Source organism: Electrona antarctica (assembly GCF_951216825.1).
Source record: "Electrona antarctica genome assembly, chromosome: 7".
NCBI lineage: Eukaryota > Metazoa > Chordata > Actinopteri > Myctophiformes > Myctophidae > Electrona > Electrona antarctica.
Genome location: NC_136812.1, coordinates 36825985 through 36843910, shown reverse-complemented (window position 1 = coordinate 36843910; position 17926 = coordinate 36825985). Strand labels below are relative to the sequence as shown.

General features: G+C 43.0%; 1 protein-coding gene across 1 annotated transcript in view; it reads left to right on the top strand.

Moving 5' to 3' along the window:
• kita (KIT proto-oncogene, receptor tyrosine kinase a) overlaps positions 1 to 15676 on the top strand; it is a 43451-nt gene extending 27775 nt beyond the window's left edge. The window contains exons 14-21 of the mRNA XM_079505175.1: positions 148 to 289; positions 2790 to 2884; positions 4281 to 4411; positions 6454 to 6576; positions 11477 to 11588; positions 11906 to 12005; positions 12436 to 12541; positions 15378 to 15676. Of these exons, the coding sequence (XP_079361301.1) occupies positions 148 to 289; positions 2790 to 2884; positions 4281 to 4411; positions 6454 to 6576; positions 11477 to 11588; positions 11906 to 12005; positions 12436 to 12541; positions 15378 to 15560 (992 nt within the window). The 3' untranslated portion in view covers positions 15561 to 15676. The remainder of the gene's footprint in view (positions 1 to 147; positions 290 to 2789; positions 2885 to 4280; positions 4412 to 6453; positions 6577 to 11476; positions 11589 to 11905; positions 12006 to 12435; positions 12542 to 15377) is intronic.
• The last annotated feature ends 2250 nt before the right edge of the window (positions 15677 to 17926 follow it).

Sequence of the window (17926 nt, the reverse complement as noted above, 5' to 3'; positions counted from 1 at the left end):
AGGGCATTAATATAAAAAAGAAAATAGAATTTGGTTTCTGCCCGACAGCAACGATTCACAAAACCCACAGATGGACAGACACTTTCAGGCTGGCGTCCCTATCTGGGGCATAATGTTTACAATGTTTCCACTTCACTCTGTCTGCAGGCCCTACACTGGTGATCACTGAGTACTGCTGCTTCGGTGACCTCCTCAACTTTCTGCGCAGGAAGAGAGAATGCTTCATTTGCTCCAAGATGGAAGAACATTGCTACTATAAGAATATACTGCAGCAGCGAGACGTTGGCGGGTAAGTGTCTGGGTTTATGGCAAACTCCTTCATTTGGTCCATTTGGTTCCATTTGTACATTCCCCTGTAGCCTCCCTCCTCAAGGACCCCTGGGGTTCCCGGGACCCCACATTGAGAACCACTGGTTTATTACTTGCGCGAGCAGAGCGCAGATTGTGTATTTTTGGTGGAGTCGCTCGGCCAATCAGAGCGCAAGTTGGCAGCTGAGCTTGCTGCGTATGTCGGTGGCCCCCTCGGCCAATTGGATTGGTTCCGTATGTCGGTGGCCCCCTCGGCCAATTGGATTGGCTCCGTATGTCGGTGGCCCCCTCGGCCAATTAGATTGGCTCCGTATGTTGGTGGCGTCGCTCGGCCAATCAGGGATTGGCTGATGACGTAACTATTATTTTATTTTAAATGTTTGTTTATGGGTTTCGTCTTTATTTGTTATGTATAGTATGTAAGTTGACAAGAGTCAGGGGTAAGTTGGCCTACTCTGCTCGCACGCAGTATGCAAACTTGTGTGCAAAGCGCAAGTTGGCAGCTTGACAGAGTGCATTTCTAGTTTGTAATTGCGACCAAAGGTTGCAGTTAACTATGGAATCGCACATTTCCCATCAGTTGGTGTGTCGGGCATCATATATGGTGGTCGAAGTGAGAGAGCATGTGACATCACGTGACATCATCAGGGATGGAGCACGTGACATCACGTGACATCATCAGGGATGGAGATCCCTGATGTCATCAATATTAAGCCCATATATGGAGATCCCTGATGTTATCAATATTGGCCAGCAACTCTACATCTGACCTCAGACCCTTAGATCTCCATATATGGAGCTGACCTGTTCTGATATTCCATATGTTGATCCTTCCCCATCCATCCTTCCTCTTTGATGTCTCCCTTTTGACTGATACCTGTCCATTTAAACTCTAGACGGGCCTGCCCCAAAGTTATTAGTGCAGCCAATGCCCGGCCCCCGGCGAAAACTAGAGTTCTTATTAGGCCCGAAAATTAAGATCTTACCCCCCATGCCAAAGTGCCAGCGCGCACTCGTCATCCAGGCGGATAAAGGGCGAGGTCGCTTCTCGCCCTCAGGCGTCTTATTGGTTTAGTTGTGTATATATTGCTATACCTATAATAATTTGTGGATATGCAGACATTTCTTGGTTACTTGTTCAGATGTTGTTTAGACAGATGCTAGGTTTGTTCTTTACCTGGAGAGAAGCTACACGGTTGTCTCTGCACTTCTTATGTGATTTTACCTATTTATTGCCTTAAGTTCAACAAACACACTAAATCGCTCTGGATTAAGAGCGACAAAGGGAGGCGTTTTTTATTGCATCCCTCTTTCCTCAATGCACCAATTACTGTGCAAGAAATTAAGCCAGAACAGGTTGTGCATGTAGGAATGAATGTGTTAGGAGCATGTTGCGTGCCGAGCAATCATTCCTTTCTATACTGTAACCATATGCATAATTACTCTGGCGGTTCCTGTTTTTTGGCATGTCATTTTAGGTGACAACATTTTCTTTCTTTTTGGAGATCGACTAGCTAACTGTTAAATAGCCAAACTATAAAGCTATGTCTTAAGTGGTTAACAGAACAGCTGACGTTAAGTCATTGTGAAAGCTGAGAGCTGTCCCAAAACATCTGCAAAGCAACATTGTTGCCTTACAGCATAATCTTATACTCTAGAGCACTGGTTCCCAAACCTTTTAGCCCGTGACCCAAAAGAGAAATGAGATGTTTGCCCGGGACCCAAAGTAGTGAAAATAGTAGATCTACAAGCTCACAACGTCAGCTTTTTTCACTACCTATTTGTTCTAATTTATGGAATTTCTTTAAAAAGAAATTGTTTTTAATTGTTATTAATTCATGAAACATTTTGCTTTTTTGGGAATGTTTTTTGAAAATGTTTTGAAATAATAATAATTAAAAACCAAATGTAGGAAACAAAAACTAAGTTGACCCATAACAATGTGTCTGCGACCCACAAATGGGTCTCGACCCACTGTTTGGGAAACTTGGCTCTAATGCGAGGGTGCTGCTCGCTTTCCTGAACTAATCTCTAAGTTACCTTGTACCTTGTAGATCAGTTCTACATGGCAAAGCAACTAGGGGTGCAACAGTTAATCAGTCGTTTATATAAAACTATCCCTGTTTTTGGCATGTCAATATAGGGGAGAAGCTACAAGCTCACAAGTTGTACGTTTTCAGATCTGCTATTTTAACATGTTTGTCCACGACACCGTTGTCTGAGGAGGTATAATATAACACGAGGAGCGTGACTTGGGCTTCAGTGCCCAGGACGCACTGTGCAGTACGTAGGAGTATAGTGCCGGAAGGACAGCATGCGTCTATGTGTCTCTGTGTGTTCTGAGCCCAGACTGCTCCTTCTCCTCTCCACATGCTCCTCTGTGTGTCTCTGTGTGTTCTGAGCTCAGTCTGCTCCTTCTCCTCTCCACATGCTCCTCTGTGTGTGTTCTGAACCCAGACTGCTCCTTCTCCTCTCCACAGGGACAGCAGGAACGGCTACATGAGCATGAGGCCTTCTGCCGGCGGAGGCCCGCTGGTCAGCTCGTCCTCCGAGAAGAGACGCTCCATCCGCCAAGGCAAGAGACACACCTAATGATACTTAATGAAAAGTACCGTCGACTACATGGATTCAAGTTCTCAGTCACCACAACTGATTTCAGTCATTTGGATTCCATAGAAGCTTTCTGTGAGAGCATGCTGCGCACCGAAAATAGCAGATCTTGTAGATTGGCTATTTTCGATCATTAGTTATAGACTACAAGTTTAGAAGCATATTCCAGAAACATGAATGGTCTCAGAAATTTTATTTGAAAAATAATTTATTCAGCTGGTCGGCCTAAAACATCATAGATTACATTTTCAGTTTTAAGATTTTATTTTGCTTTATTCCATGAGACTAGGGGGGGGGGGGGAGTAGTTGATTGACCTAATGAATTTAGTTCGAAACCGTAGGGTTAAATTAGTACCCTAGCTAGCCTGTCAAACCCGGAATTCTCATTTTCCAGGGTTTATATACATTACGCTATCGAGGGATTAATTAATGCTGGCGGGAATTGTGTTTTAATACAATAATCGTTTTTCAAAATAGCGGGAAAAAAACAGATTGAAGAGCACAATCTGCTCTTCAATCACAACAGGTGTGATCTGTGATGTGACATATTGTGAGCTTGTAGATGAGATATTTCGCAGTTTTTGCATTCAACTTGTACAACGCACTAGAAAATACAGTAGGTCTTCCTAACCCATTTAGGCCTAAGGCCGATTCTAAAAATGCCTTCTAAATCCTGACCTAAGATTTCTGAAAAATTTCAAATATTTATATAGCAGCATCAATTTAAAAAAATAATAATACTGTACATACTGTACAGAACCCCAAAATGGGTTCCCGGCAATCAGACTATTGTAGATTCTAAATAATCTACTTGATTCACATTTATTTTTATAAATAAACAAAATGCGCTTCTTGAATATTTGATTAATCTGACAAAAACATAATCGCTAGGAAGACAATGGTGACCAGATTTGACTGAGAGCCTGCCATCGTGCAACCTCCAGCTTTTCACCAGAGGAGAAAAACTTTGTTTTAATATATATCCAAAATGAGTTAATAGCAGACTCTTCACATACTGTACTAGAGCATGTCTGAAATCGACATGTAAATATGAAATAAATGCTTAAACATGTAGCTAGGTGTAATGTTAGAGACCACAGAAGTGAACCTTTCAATCCTGTTTTCTCAACTCACTGTTTTCTGCAAGACATTACTCTATAAGCCATATCTCCAAAACTGGTGGGTCAAACTGAACAACTAATATGTCAATTTGAAGCTATGATTCCCTGCTTTCATATCATGAAGAAACGACAATTCAAAAAAATCCAATGGCAGTCCCTCTGTCAAATTTGGCCACATTATGGATCGCAGCCCTTCCACTGTTCAGTAAACATGAACGTTGCCCTGGTTTTGTGTGTCAGGTGGCTCATGCAGTGACGCGGACGTTGTGAGTGAAATGCTTCAAGAGGACGGCCTCTCCTTGGACACCGAAGACCTTCTCAGCTTCTCCTATCAGGTGGCCAAAGGCATGGACTTCCTGGCCTCCAAAAATGTGAGCATTCTTTTCCCTCGTGTAAAAAACCAAGTCCATTTGGTTTGATTTATACACTCTTCTGACTTAAATGTACACATGTGCATTTTCTGCTAGTGATTATCAAATACCAAAGATTAAGCAAACCTCAAGAGGGTGTAGTGCATAAATCATCAATTACAATTTACACCCAACTTGTTTCAGGGCTTGTTTATCAGCCTGCCTGTGATTTCAACCTTGAGGAACACAAGACAAGGGCTGTCGCACTTACATATGAATGTGATTAATATAGTGGATGATTTGTGACACGACATGACACATCATGGCTGCTCAGTATGTGACATGACATGACACATGGCTGCTCAGTATGTGACATGACATGACACATGGCTGCTCAGTATGTGACATGACATGACACATGGCTGCTCAGTATGTGACATGACATGACACATGGCTGCTCAGTATGTGACATGACATGACACATGGCTGCTCTGTATGTGACATGACATGACACATGGCTGCTCAGTATGTGACATGACATGACACATGGCTGCTCAGTATGTGACATGACATGACACATGGCTGCTCAGTATGTGACATGACATGACACATGGCTGCTCAGTATGTGTCATGACATGACACATGGCTGCTCAGTATGTGACATGACATGACACATGGCTGCTCAGTGACCCATGAGGCTTAAGAAGAAAGTCTGCGTGAGACGTGCTCCTTTCAAACAATCGCAAGCTGCGGAAAAAAAGAGCAATCACAGCAGTTACTACAGGTTGAGGGTTGCAGATGTGCAGTTTTGCAAAACAATACAACACATAGACGATACATTGGTTTCACTGTCAAAGAACAATTGTCACACACAAATGAAGTGTGAAGTGAAACAAGGCATTGTATATAATTGTACATTGTAGGCATTCTGAGACAGCTTTTATAGTTTGCCACAATGCATTGTTGCGTTTTTAATCCTTGCCATGTGTGTGTGTGTGTGTGTGTGTGTGTGTGTGTGTGTGTGTGTGTGTGTGTGTGTGTGTGTGTGTGTGTGTGTGTGTGTGTGTGGTCCGCGGACCACCAGTGGTCATTAAGGGAGGAGGGGGTTCCCAGGTGGTCCCCATAAGCTAAATGATCGTTTAAGTCTTGAGAGAGTCAAGAGTTTAAATTGTTAAACATCTGCATTATACATATACACATAAAGGGTTTTTGTTTTTCCACCAGAGTGCCTTCATCGCTAACGTTTTTGTTTGTCAAGTTGTTCACTCTTATCCCAAAGAGCAGCTTGTTTGGATTTGACTCATCTGCCAAAAAGACCAGCTTCTCTTTCTGTTGATCAAGCAGTAAATATTTTATGACCATGGGCAGTAAAAGCCATCCGCCTGCTCTTATCCCATTTGACCATTAAGATTCCGTATCAATGGACAAAACACACCAATGTTAGATCAACAGACATGATATACAGAAATGGCAACCGTTTCCATCCACTTCTTCCATTCTCTTTTTCTCTTCGTCCCCCCCCCCCCCCCAGCTCAGTGGCCTTGTCGTTAGAGTGTCTGCCCTGAGACTGGGAGGTCAGGGTTCAATCCCTGGCCGGGACCCAGTGCCTCCCTGCTTGACACTCAGCATCAAGGGTTGGATTGGGGGTAAGTCCCTGCGACATACTAGCGTCATGTCCAGGGGGTGTACTTGTACATCAAGCTGCCTCACGCTACAGAAACAGGAGATAGGCTCCTGCCCTATGGGCCTCATGGCTCGGCAAGGCTACTTACCCCCCCCCCCCCTTTCCCTCTTTCAAGTGTAAAGCGTGGATCCTGTTTCCACGGCTGGTCAACAGACCTAAAACGTATGTTGGAGAATGTTGAAATATTGATCAGCTGCAGACACTGCTGCACAGCCATCCCTGTGTGTATCAGTGTCAGCATCTGTGGCGACAGATTCCAGTGCGGGAACCCTAGTAGTGCATTACGTTGCGTTGGGCTGCACAAGGATGTGCAAATTTACCCCAGCACATGAAAATGAGTATGAGATAAGTCGGATAACCATGTGTGCCTCATTTTCAGTGCATCCACAGAGACCTGGCAGCCCGAAATATCCTCCTGACTCAAGGAAGAGTGGCAAAGATCTGCGACTTTGGTCTGGCTCGGGACATCACCACTGATTCCAACTATGTGGTCAAAGGCAACGTAAGTCTGCACTGACAGCACATGAGTCACCTGCATTCTATGAATTCCTCATGCTTCCATCTGGATCGGCTCAGCACAGTACACATCACACTGTAAACATGCGTTTCCTACACATTTTTAAATGATTATTTCAAGTTATTTTCAAACATTTCATATACAGTAGGCTATATGAAATCTAACTGTTCTAAATGTTGACATTTCCGCCCCATAATGACATGCCCAAAATAGGGAACCCGGCTTATTGTGGTAAACCACTTAACCTATATTCTGAAGTAGCAGATCTACAAGCTCACAATGTGGCGATGCTGCATGCTGTGAGCTGGTAGAAATCTTCCAATCATAACATAATGACTAACCCATGACCTGATGTGCCTGGCAAATCTCAAACAGCAACAACTGTTTTGACTCAAAGTATACGATTTCTGATAAAGTGCTCAACGCTTCCCACATTTGTCAAGTGTAAAAAAGTGCTCACAATCTTAGATTCTTCCTTCTACAGCTGACAATCCTAACGTGTCTGTACAGTATTGATGTTTTTGCACACCCAGTAACGGTTAGCAAAGTTATCTACATAACACACACTTAACTTAATAGACTTCCTCAAGTTATTGTTCTCGCAAAACCCTATACTTAGGCTGTAGTCGACCAGGGTCCCCCAGGGGTCTATACTTAAAACTTCCTTTTTCCCCTTCACAACAAATCTCTCTACCGAAAATACCTGATCTACAATCTCACAAGCTTAGAACCACGTACGCGTGTTCATGTGGTTAACACTATTTATCTGGTTTTGAAGAGTTTTTTAAATTGTCAGCACAATCTAGTGGTGGAGCATGTCATACCACTTGTATGAGCATGAGAAATAAACACTGAACTGAATCTGAACCACGACCTGTGTGAGAAACTACCAAAAGAGAACAAAAGTTAAAATTACACTAGTCCTTACCCGTTCGAATATATGAACACCAAATTATGTACAGTGTGGGCAATGCGATTTAATAGATCATATTATTGATGTATGTATTTTGAGGTGTAATCAGTCTGGTGTCAGAGGCATTTGCCCGTCGGGCAAGTAGTACAGGAAAGGTGCAATTCTGGGGAAATTGCAAAGTGTGGTTGGCTCGAAGGCACAGAAGCCTTCGGAAATATAGGCCCCTCCCACTGATTTAGCTAGCCAATTACAATGTCAAGTCACCCCTGCGATCATGTGTAAGTAATTAGGAGGGGATTTATCCCCCAAAAATCATGTTTTTGCAACAAACGTTTATTTGTTTTTGCATTTGCGGTGCCCCCTTTGGATGAAAATGGAATTGCTTTTGGCTCTCTCTTTGTCTAACTTTGGAAGGCGATTACGACCAAACGATACAGACTATCAAAATTCTGCCTGTGGTGTTTTAATCGGATCGGTCCAGAGATAATGTGTACCGATTTGTGTGAGATTTGGACAAAATCTGTAGGTGGAAGAACAAAACATGTGTTTTGAAGAGCATTCTAAATGGCAGAAAATCTATCCTGACGCAAATGGGCGTGGCCTATATGAGGAGATGCGTCATGAGCCAAGGAATCCAGGGAAAGAGAATTTTAGGTTTTACGACCCACAGTTCAAGAGTTATAAGGCAAAATGTAAAGTGGGCTGTTATAGCGTCACCATGAGGCCGACTGAATTATTTTGTACATTAATTTTAAGAATCTTGAACTGTGGTTTTACGACCCACAGTTCAAGAGTTATAAGGCAAAATGTAAAGTGGGCTGTTATAGCGTCACCATGAGGCCGACTGAATTATTTTGTACATTAATTTTAAGAATTATTATGAACCTCCCCTCCAAGTGTAGCCCTTACAGTTTCTGAGAGAAAAATAAATGTAATTAACAGCAAATTTGTTAAATTGAAATAAGGGCTTCGACTCCCTCTCTGTCTCTCGCACGCTCCATATTGTAATTAGCAGGCAACAGTGCAACACTCTCTCTCTCTGTTTCTAGCTCAACAGCGCCACTTTTGCACCTGTTGGTACCCTATACAGACAGACTGACAGACATACATAGGGAGGGACGGACATTGCTGTTTCTTGAAGTGGTTGCACCACTTAAAAATAATATATATATCACATTAAATGGCAATAATTTGCCAGTGTGGTGCCCGCTCAAATGTTTACACGTTGTCTGTCTGAGGTGTCCTACTAATGACAAGCCTCACAGTGGAACTGTTATTTTACACCTGTACAGTCAGTGCTGTTGATGCTCCAGGCATGTAGGCTCTTGTATGTTCCACAGACAAGGTGTCCTCTGTAAAGATATGTCTGGCAGCAAAGGTGCTGTCATATGGTTATATTCTCTGTGTGTGTGTGTGTGTGTGTGTGTGTGTGTGTGTGTGTGTGTGTGTGTGTGTGTGTGTGTGTGTGTGTGTGTGTGTGTGTGTGTGTGTGTGTGTGTGTGTGTGTGTGTGTGTGTGTGTGTGTGTGTGTGTGTGTGTGTGTGGGCCTGCATACTTTCAACCGTCTCAGGTTTACGTATATAGATCGGCTGTTGTTCTCAGGAATGTTGAAGTTATTCACATCCTCAGGGGAAACTCTGTTTCAGTTAATCTGTGGGTAATCTGAAAATGGTCTATTTATTTTATTTCATAAAATAAAAATATGGGATTAGGTGGTTAATTTATTCACGTACTGTTAATCGGAGGAAACTCTTGTATGCCTGTGTGAGGTTTGTGGCAGTCTACCTGAGTCAAGTCGAGCTAATCTTATTTTTGAAGCACGTTTAAAAACAACCAGCGTTGATATAGAATAACATGATACAGTACATTACAACTTAGAAGTGGAGTGCCATGATTTTTTTCCACCCTAAAACATGATCATCAGGTATTATTATAATATAAGGAGGAAGAACTTTTTCCAAAAAGTGTACAGTATTTGTTAAAATCATGCTTTTATGTGGACACGCCCACCAGTTCATTAAGTATGCCTGGTTTGCCTGGTGGCTGGTGATGGGTGGTGATCCACCTGAACTGAAGCCGCACCCACAGCTGTAGTTGTATGATAAAGGGGGAGGGGTTAGGGGAGGGGCTGAGTTTATTTCATTGGCCCGTTTGACTGTCAACGGTTCAGACTCCAGGAAGAAACCCTAAATACAAAGTTAATACACCATTGCACATACAAACTACTCCAGGGTGTCTAATGAAGTACTGTCACCTCATAGACACATGCAAAACTGGAAAAATAAAGAAATTGTGGCACTCCATCTTTAAACCAAAAAATGTATACCGGTACTTTGTTGACCAGAGAGGTGGAGACCTGCAGGGTTGAAAATAGCATGGTCTTCAAATTCCACAGTTGTGGGACAGCAACCGAAAATGCATGATCATCCTTTTGCCTCAGCCAGGTTCGGCTGAAATCAAAGTGTGGTTGGCTCGAAGGCACAGACGCCTTTGGAAATATAGGCCCTCCCACTGGAAGGCGATTACGACCGAATGATACGGACTATCAAAATTCTGCCTGTGGTGTTTTAATCGGATCGGTCTAGGAATAATGTGTACCGATTTGTGTGAGATTTGGACAAAATCTGTAGGTGGAAGAGCAAAACGTGTGTTTTGAAGAACATTCTAAATGGCAGAAAATCTATCCTGATGCAAATGGGCGTGGCCTATATGGGGAGATGCGTCATGAGCCAAGGAATCCAGGGAAAGAGAATTTTTGATTTTACCACCCACGGTTCAAGAGTTATAAGGCAAAATGTAAAGTGGGCTGTTAAAGCGTCACCATGAGGCCGACTGAATTATTTTGTACATTAATTTTAAGAATGATTATGAACCTCCCCTCCAAGGTTTCTGAGATAAAAATAAATGTAATTAACAGCGTTAAATTTGTTAAATTGAAATAAGGGCTTCGACTACCTCTCTGTCTCTCGCATGCACGCACGCTCCATATTGTAATTAGCAGGCAACAGTGCAACACTCTCTCTCTCTCTGTTTCTAGCTCAACAGTGCCACTTTTGCACCTGTTGGTACCCTAAACAGACAGACTGACAGACGTACATAGGGAGGGACGGACATTGCTGTTTCTTGAAGTGGTTGCACCACTTGAAAATAGTATATACGTATATATCACATTAAATGTCAATCATTTGCCAGTGTGGTGCCCGCTCTGGTATGTTCCACAGACAAGGTGTCCTCTGTAAAGATATGTCTGGCAGCAAAGGTGCTGTCATATGGTTATATTCTCTCTGTGTGTGTGTGTGTGTGTGTGTGTGTGTGTGTGTGTGTGTGTGTGTGTGTGTGTGTGTGTGTGTGTGTGTGTGTGTGTGTGTGTGTGTGTGTGTGTGTGTGTGTGTGTGTGTGTGTGTGTGTGTGTGTGTGTGTGTGTGTGTGTGTGTGTGTGTGTGCGTGCGTGCGTGCGCGTGCGTGCGTGCGTGGGCCTGCATACTTTCATCCGTCTCAGGTTTACGTATAGTAGATCGGCTGTTGTTCTCAGGAATGTTGAAGTTATTCACATCCTCAGGGGAAACTCTGTTTCAGTTCATTCGTGGGTAATCTGAAAATGATCTATTTCTTTTATTTCATCAAATAAAAATATGGGATTAAGTGGTTAACTTATTCACATACCGTTAATCGGGGAAAATCTTGTATGCCTGTGTGAGGTTTGCGGCAGTTTACCTGAGTCAAGTCGAGCTAATCTTATTTATGATTCGAAGCACGTTTAAAAACAACCAGCGTTGACCAAAGTGCTGTGCAGGATACACATAAAGAATATAACATACAACTTAAACCAAAAAATGTATACCGGTACTTTGTTGACCGGAGACCTGCAGGGGTCTTTTCTCCCTCTCTTCACTGAAAATAGCATGATCATCCTATTGTCTCAGCCAGGTTCGGCTGAATCAAAAGATTCACAGTGTGTTCTCTCTCCTTTAGGCTCGTTTGCCTGTCAAATGGATGTCCCCAGAAAGTATCTTCGAGTGTGTGTACACCTTTGAGAGCGATGTGTGGTCCTACGGTATCTTACTCTGGGAGATTTTCTCTTTAGGTATGTTTATCCACACTGTCTGCGCGCGTGTGTGTGTGTGTGTGTGTGCGTGTGTGTGGGTGTGTTTGTGTTTGTGCGTGTTTGTTTGCTTGTCTGAGTTGGTATGTGTGTTTTGTGGGCAAGTCTGTTTGTGTTCAGGTGTGTGTGTGTGGGCGTGTGTGGGTGTGTGTGGGCGTGTGTGTGTGTGTGTGTGTGTGTGTGTGTGTGTGTGTGTGTGTGTGTGTGTGTGTGTGTGTGTGTGTGTGTGTGTGTGTGTGTGTGTGTGTGTGGTATGTTGTGTCTTGGTCTCTCTGATAGTCTCCATGTTGGCTCTGTAGGAAACAGCCCATATCCTGGTATGCCTGTGGACTCCAAGTTCTACAAGCTCATAAAAGAGGGCTACAGAATGGATGCTCCAGAATTTGCACCCAGTGAAATGTGAGTCAATTATTCAGCCAATATGTGCCCCGATTTGTAAAAAATGTTCAAAACGTGGTTACATAAAATAAATTGTATAATTAAAGTTTATTGAAATTCAAATAACGTTATTTTCATACTAATATATTATTATTTAAAAATATATTAAGAAGGTGTTTGTTTTTACTTGTTTGCTTATAAGTAAAGTGTTTGTAAATGTTGCACATTTTTTTGTCATGGCGCCGGTCGGTCTCTACTGTTTGCGTGACAAGAGAATGTTGTAACACTGTAGTGTGTGGGTGTGGGTGTGGGTGTGAGGGGGGGGGGGGGGGGGGGGTCACAGTGAGGTGTTTACATGAGATGTGAACTCTCAGTTTAATTAAAGAATACTGTAATGATAGACCTGCTGTGTAAGTTGTGACACTTGCTGACTGACATGCCATTCCTAAAGGTATGAGATTATGAGGTCTTGCTGGGACGCGGACCCCTTTAAGAGACCGCCCTTCAGGAAGGTGGTGGAGAGGATTGAACAGCAGCTGTCAGACGCCACCAAGCACGTAAGTTGCATCCACGTCGGTTTGTACATTGCAGTACGGTATTTAACCACACAAAAAAATTGCATAAATACTAGCGTATCTACAAGCTTGCAGGTGTGTTTTAGAATTTCTGGGAATTTGGGGGAATTGTTTGGAATTCTTATTTTATTTTACTGTTGTTTAATGTTTGATTCATTCATTTATTTATTTCCAAAAATGTCTCTCGTGTATAGCTAATTCTCCTCAGAGACCAGTGGAAAATAAGTAGTAATGTGTAGCTGTCAAAGCACTTATCCTCACTGTCCTAGCTAAAGAATGAGAGACATCAGCTTTGACAGGCCATTCACCAGAGTGATTAGGTAACATGATAGGCTAGCGCTGTGGTTGGTTTGGCACATGTGGCTGGCTCTGTTGACCATGGTCAATAAAGAGTTATACCATTGTCAATATACTAACCCCAAATTCTCAAGCAAGACAATTATGTCCTGTATACCATGGTCAGCTGCATAACCGCTATAATTAAAAGGTTGCTGTTAACCTTTGAATAATGTTGCTGCTAACTCATTTTCAGTGACAACTGCATAATCACTCATTAACATACAGTACTGAAGGCCTCTGCCTTACATGGCCCTCTGGCTACTTGGAATGGAATGGCTGTTTGTAATTACTATTTTGAAATATTTTTTTATGCTAATGTCCATGTGAATGGACATTGTTGATCTTCGTTCAGAGGTTAATTATATTGACCTTAATTGAATGTGTCATTGTAGAATGTGTCAATTTTGTCAAATATGATCTACTGTTGCTCTGAACGGGAAGGATTGTCCCTTCGTCTCATGGTGGGGAGGGATCACGGTGCGAGGTGGCTGAGGTCACTCCGGCTGGGTTTGACCATGTCACTTCCTTCCTAGTCTCGCGTTACCAGACTGTTGCCTCTCGTAATTTCCAAATGCTTCCATCATACATCATACGTCTGGAGTAACGGAAGAGCTGTCATGAGTAAAATATAAAGCGGAGTGGAGCCTCCTCCCCACTTCCGTTTCGTCTTTACAGTCGCCAGATTTATGCTAATATAAATAGAAATCATATAAGCATATATAGCTTGCTGCTTAGCAGAAAAGGAAAATAAATAAATAAATAAATGTAAAGATAATTTAAAATATATTTTCGTGAACGGAAATGGCAGCTTCCTTACTCGGATTTTGCAAGGTGTAGTTCCAGACTATATAGCATTCGGAGATTGTGGAATAGTTGTCTGGCTACACGAGACTACTTCCTTCCCTACCAGAGAGGAAGTGACATTGCATCCCCAGGACTCAGCCACAGCAGGGGTCTCTCGTACCACGCCTGTCCCTCGCACATATCGGCCCGCACCCTCATAATCTTCCGTTCTTACCTCACGCTAGTCACGCTAAAGTCTCTCTAGAACCGTTTATATTCCAAACAAGATACATGATGAAGTCACAAAGGAAGACAGAACTTTGCGCTTTTGGTCAAAAACATGGAGAGTTCCCTAGTTTTAGAGCTATGAGCCATTCTAATCGGGCCGCAAACAAGGAAGTGAACGGCAGCGCGCATGCACGAAACACAAGGAGTACAGTGCAGAAGGCAAAGCCAACAAAAAAAATCATTTTTTATTTATTTTTATATATCAATAAAAAAGCCCTAAAGACGTGTATACACGTCCAAGACCTCCTGCGGTTTTATTACAAAGGACGTCTGTACACGTCCTTTGCAAATATAGTGTTAAGAGTATAGCCACACATCTGTGTCAGGTGGAGCATTGATTGTAGCCAAAGCAAGTTGAGATTTCAGTTGGAGTTGTTGGCTCACTGAAAACTACACGCAAAACTTATTTCCATAGTTGGTTCTTGATGGTTGACACCCAATCAATATTCGCCAATATTGAACTCCAAGCTTCAGACGTGTTGAAATTCACGTACAGTACGTAGGATTGGGATCCTTTAGGATTGTAACGATTACGGTTTCTTAACGGATTCCCTCTTAACGGTCTAATTCCTCAATGGTTCCTTTTTACTATTCCTATACAGTAGGTATATGAATAATATAGGTACAGGTCTGTAACTCTAAAGGCTCATACATAGTCGGTGGTGACCACCAAACTACAACATGACGTCACGAGCCGCGGTGAAGAGCAAACCACCGCCACCGCTCCAGCCCTTCTCTGTTTTTACTCACCACCGCTCAACGTTATTTCAGCTCCGGTGGTCAGCTCACCACCGGAGCGGTGGTCACCTCACCACCTAAAATCCAGACTATGAATAGGCCTTAAGGCCCAAACCACACCAATGATTCACCATGCAACTCCTTGCAACCAAAAGGTTGTGAATAATTGCATGTAGTTCCATGCCCCCAATGGCAGTTGCAAGGAATTGTAATGTAATAAACCCGTAAACCGGTATTGTAATTGTATAACAAACCCAATAACCAGCTCTGACAGTGTGATGAAACCGGTTCTAGAAACGGTTAAAAATATTATGGAACCGATTTCGGTACCTCGATGTTGGCTCCCGTTCCTCCAGTTCCCCCAGTTCCGGATCCCAACCCTATACACACTTTTCTCACATAGAACAGAAGTGAACATCTGACCTGTATGTGTGACCGTGCCCTTATACTGAGCTGTACACTGGTGCCACACACTGAAAGTAGCAGATCTATATATGCATACATTGTGCTGTGTTGTGAGCCTGTACATCTTTTGGTATGCAACACCCCCGCGCAACTAAGTAGACATTACAACAATTTCTCTCTCTCTTTCTCTCCCCCCCTCTCTTTCTGTGTAACGGTCTCTCTCTCTCACACATATTGTGTCCATCTATTTATCTATCCTCTCTAGATATATTTGAACTTCAGCACCAAGCTGAAGGCGGGGACCAGGGAGGACCACAACTCCCAGAATGCAGCGTTGCAGCGCCTCAGCTCCGCCGGCAGCAACAGCCCACCGACCCCGTCCCAACCTTTGTTAGCGCACGACGAGGTATTCCTGGAGGGCATGAGCCGCCGGGCCCACCCGGTGTAAAGGACCCCACCCCGCTAACGCTCGGCTGCCCCGCTAAGTGCCTGTAAAGTTCCTCCACCAACCCGACGCCCCTTTTGGATTGGTTCGGATCTGTTCTTGGACAATGTGGTACTGTATCTACCATCTGTGTTATTACATGTACCAGGAGGGACTGCTTCTGACCACACTGGAGGACAGACTGGACAAATCCTCTCCCTTTCATGGGACTCGAGACCCCCCCCACACACATACACACACACACACACACACACACGCACACACACACACACACACACACACACTCACGCTGAGGTGTGAAGGGACATAAACCTTTTATGCTACAACTTCAACTGTCATACAGTCATATTAACTCACCGTCATTCACTACACACTCGTGTATGTGTGCTTTTTGTTCTCCGTTGTTTTTCATTGTTTTTTTTGTTTGTTTTTTCTACACTACCTTCTTGAACGTTGTCGCTCGACTATTAACCTTTCGGTTCATACCATTTGATGTATTTGGTGTTCAACATTTCATTCCTCTCTGGTGAAAGGTTATGTAGTATTTTGTATTACACTTTGGAGCACTGCCAGAGCGAACGTTTGATGAGAGGCACGCACGGCACTTGAACTTCACATCGTTCCATGCCCGTTCTTATTATTATTTCTGTTTATTTTTTATTTCATTTTTACACTTTTGTTACACTGTCAGTATTATTTCCACATGTACAGGTCCTCTGGTTATATGAAGGAGAAACTCACAGGGGCCAATTTAAATGGGGATACTGGTAAATATAAGCTAGACGGCATGTTGAGATCGCTGCTAGAGAACATTACCATTCCCCTTCACATTACTGAACTGTTTTCTGCCAGACCCAGACCACTGTTGAGTTCTATTCTTTCAGGCAGTGAAGTAGGTTCACCTGATGTCCAAGGTCTACATTAGTCCTTGATTAGACAATTAGAATGGAAACCAGCAGTAGTTTTGGTCTGCTGCTCTAGTTGCAACTAACTGGTGCCCAAGAGATTAATTTATAACTTTACCAAATCCATGTGGCACACAGGCATATCTATGAAATGACTGCAGTGTCAGTCCATTATTCTTCTACACTCGTATTGTAGAGGCCTGTCTTTTTGGAATTTCTCCTCAGATATGGTACTTATTTACGTTTATGTGCTTTGCGTTTATGTGCTTGCTCGCTGTACATGTGTATATATCTATTATAGTATCAGTAATGTTAGCGGTAGTTGCAATTTTATGGCGAGACGGGTAGTACTGCTACATTGTTACAACTTTTTTAAGACATGGCATCTTTTGAAATGTGTAACTCTTGAATTAGGCATCATGTCCACAGAAAGTGTTTTATGAGCTGCAATCTGAGTCTTGCATTTCTATAGTTCGGCCAACATCCAGTGTTTTATTGGTGGTGCACAGTGTGCAATTCAAACACAAATTTCTGTAGTTTTGCTTTTGCTGAGAAGTACTGCTCATAAATGTCAAATTTGTTCCTCCTGGCTGTGTCTGACAACTGGGTCATTTACAACCTGATGTTTACTGTTATCCAAAGTCCAGGGAGTAGTTTTGACAGAAGTAACTGAAGACATCTGTTACAACTAAATTATAAGTCTGACTGGCAGAAAATTATCACATTTAGCAGGAAGAAAAAGTTAATCACACACTGGTACAAGAGGCTCGGTGGGTCAACTACGAGAAAAATGAGCTGTTTGTCAAGATGCAGCTGGCAGACAGCGTCTTAATTTGACACATTGCTGAAGGACACTGCAGACACTCTGACACTGTTGTTTCAGCTATAGGCTATTTGTGCTAATAATGCAGATGATAGGACGTTCGAATATAACAACCGTTGATATGTTCTAACGTCGCAGGCATCAGGAAATGCGAGTGATCTGGACATGATATCCAAAGTGCTCCTCCGCTCATGAAACACCTCCTGTGGAGACAGTCACAGCCCCTAAGCTTTTAGTTTTTGTAGTGCTGTAAAAGACAAACAAACAGATGAATGTTGGTGGATGGTGTCGCGCTGGGGGCGTGGCAGCGTGTAAATGTGTAAATAGCTGGTTTGAGCCCCTGGTAGCTCCGCTATGCACTCTTTGTTTACTATCATCAGACAGGTACAGGCGTACAGCCATTTCAAAGGTTCATTTCCTCCTGTACACCATGACCTGCTCTCCCGCTGTCTTAAGAGATCGGTTGACGGGAATGGTGGTGTTTAGCCTGACAGATGGCGGACAGCTCTCTCTCTCTCTGCCCCCTTTTCACCAATCATCGATCTACCCGCTGTGCAGCATTTGGTCACAGATAAGACAAACACACACAAAAAAAACCAATCCTGGTGGACATTTGGGAACCCTGCTGATTTGTCTGACCG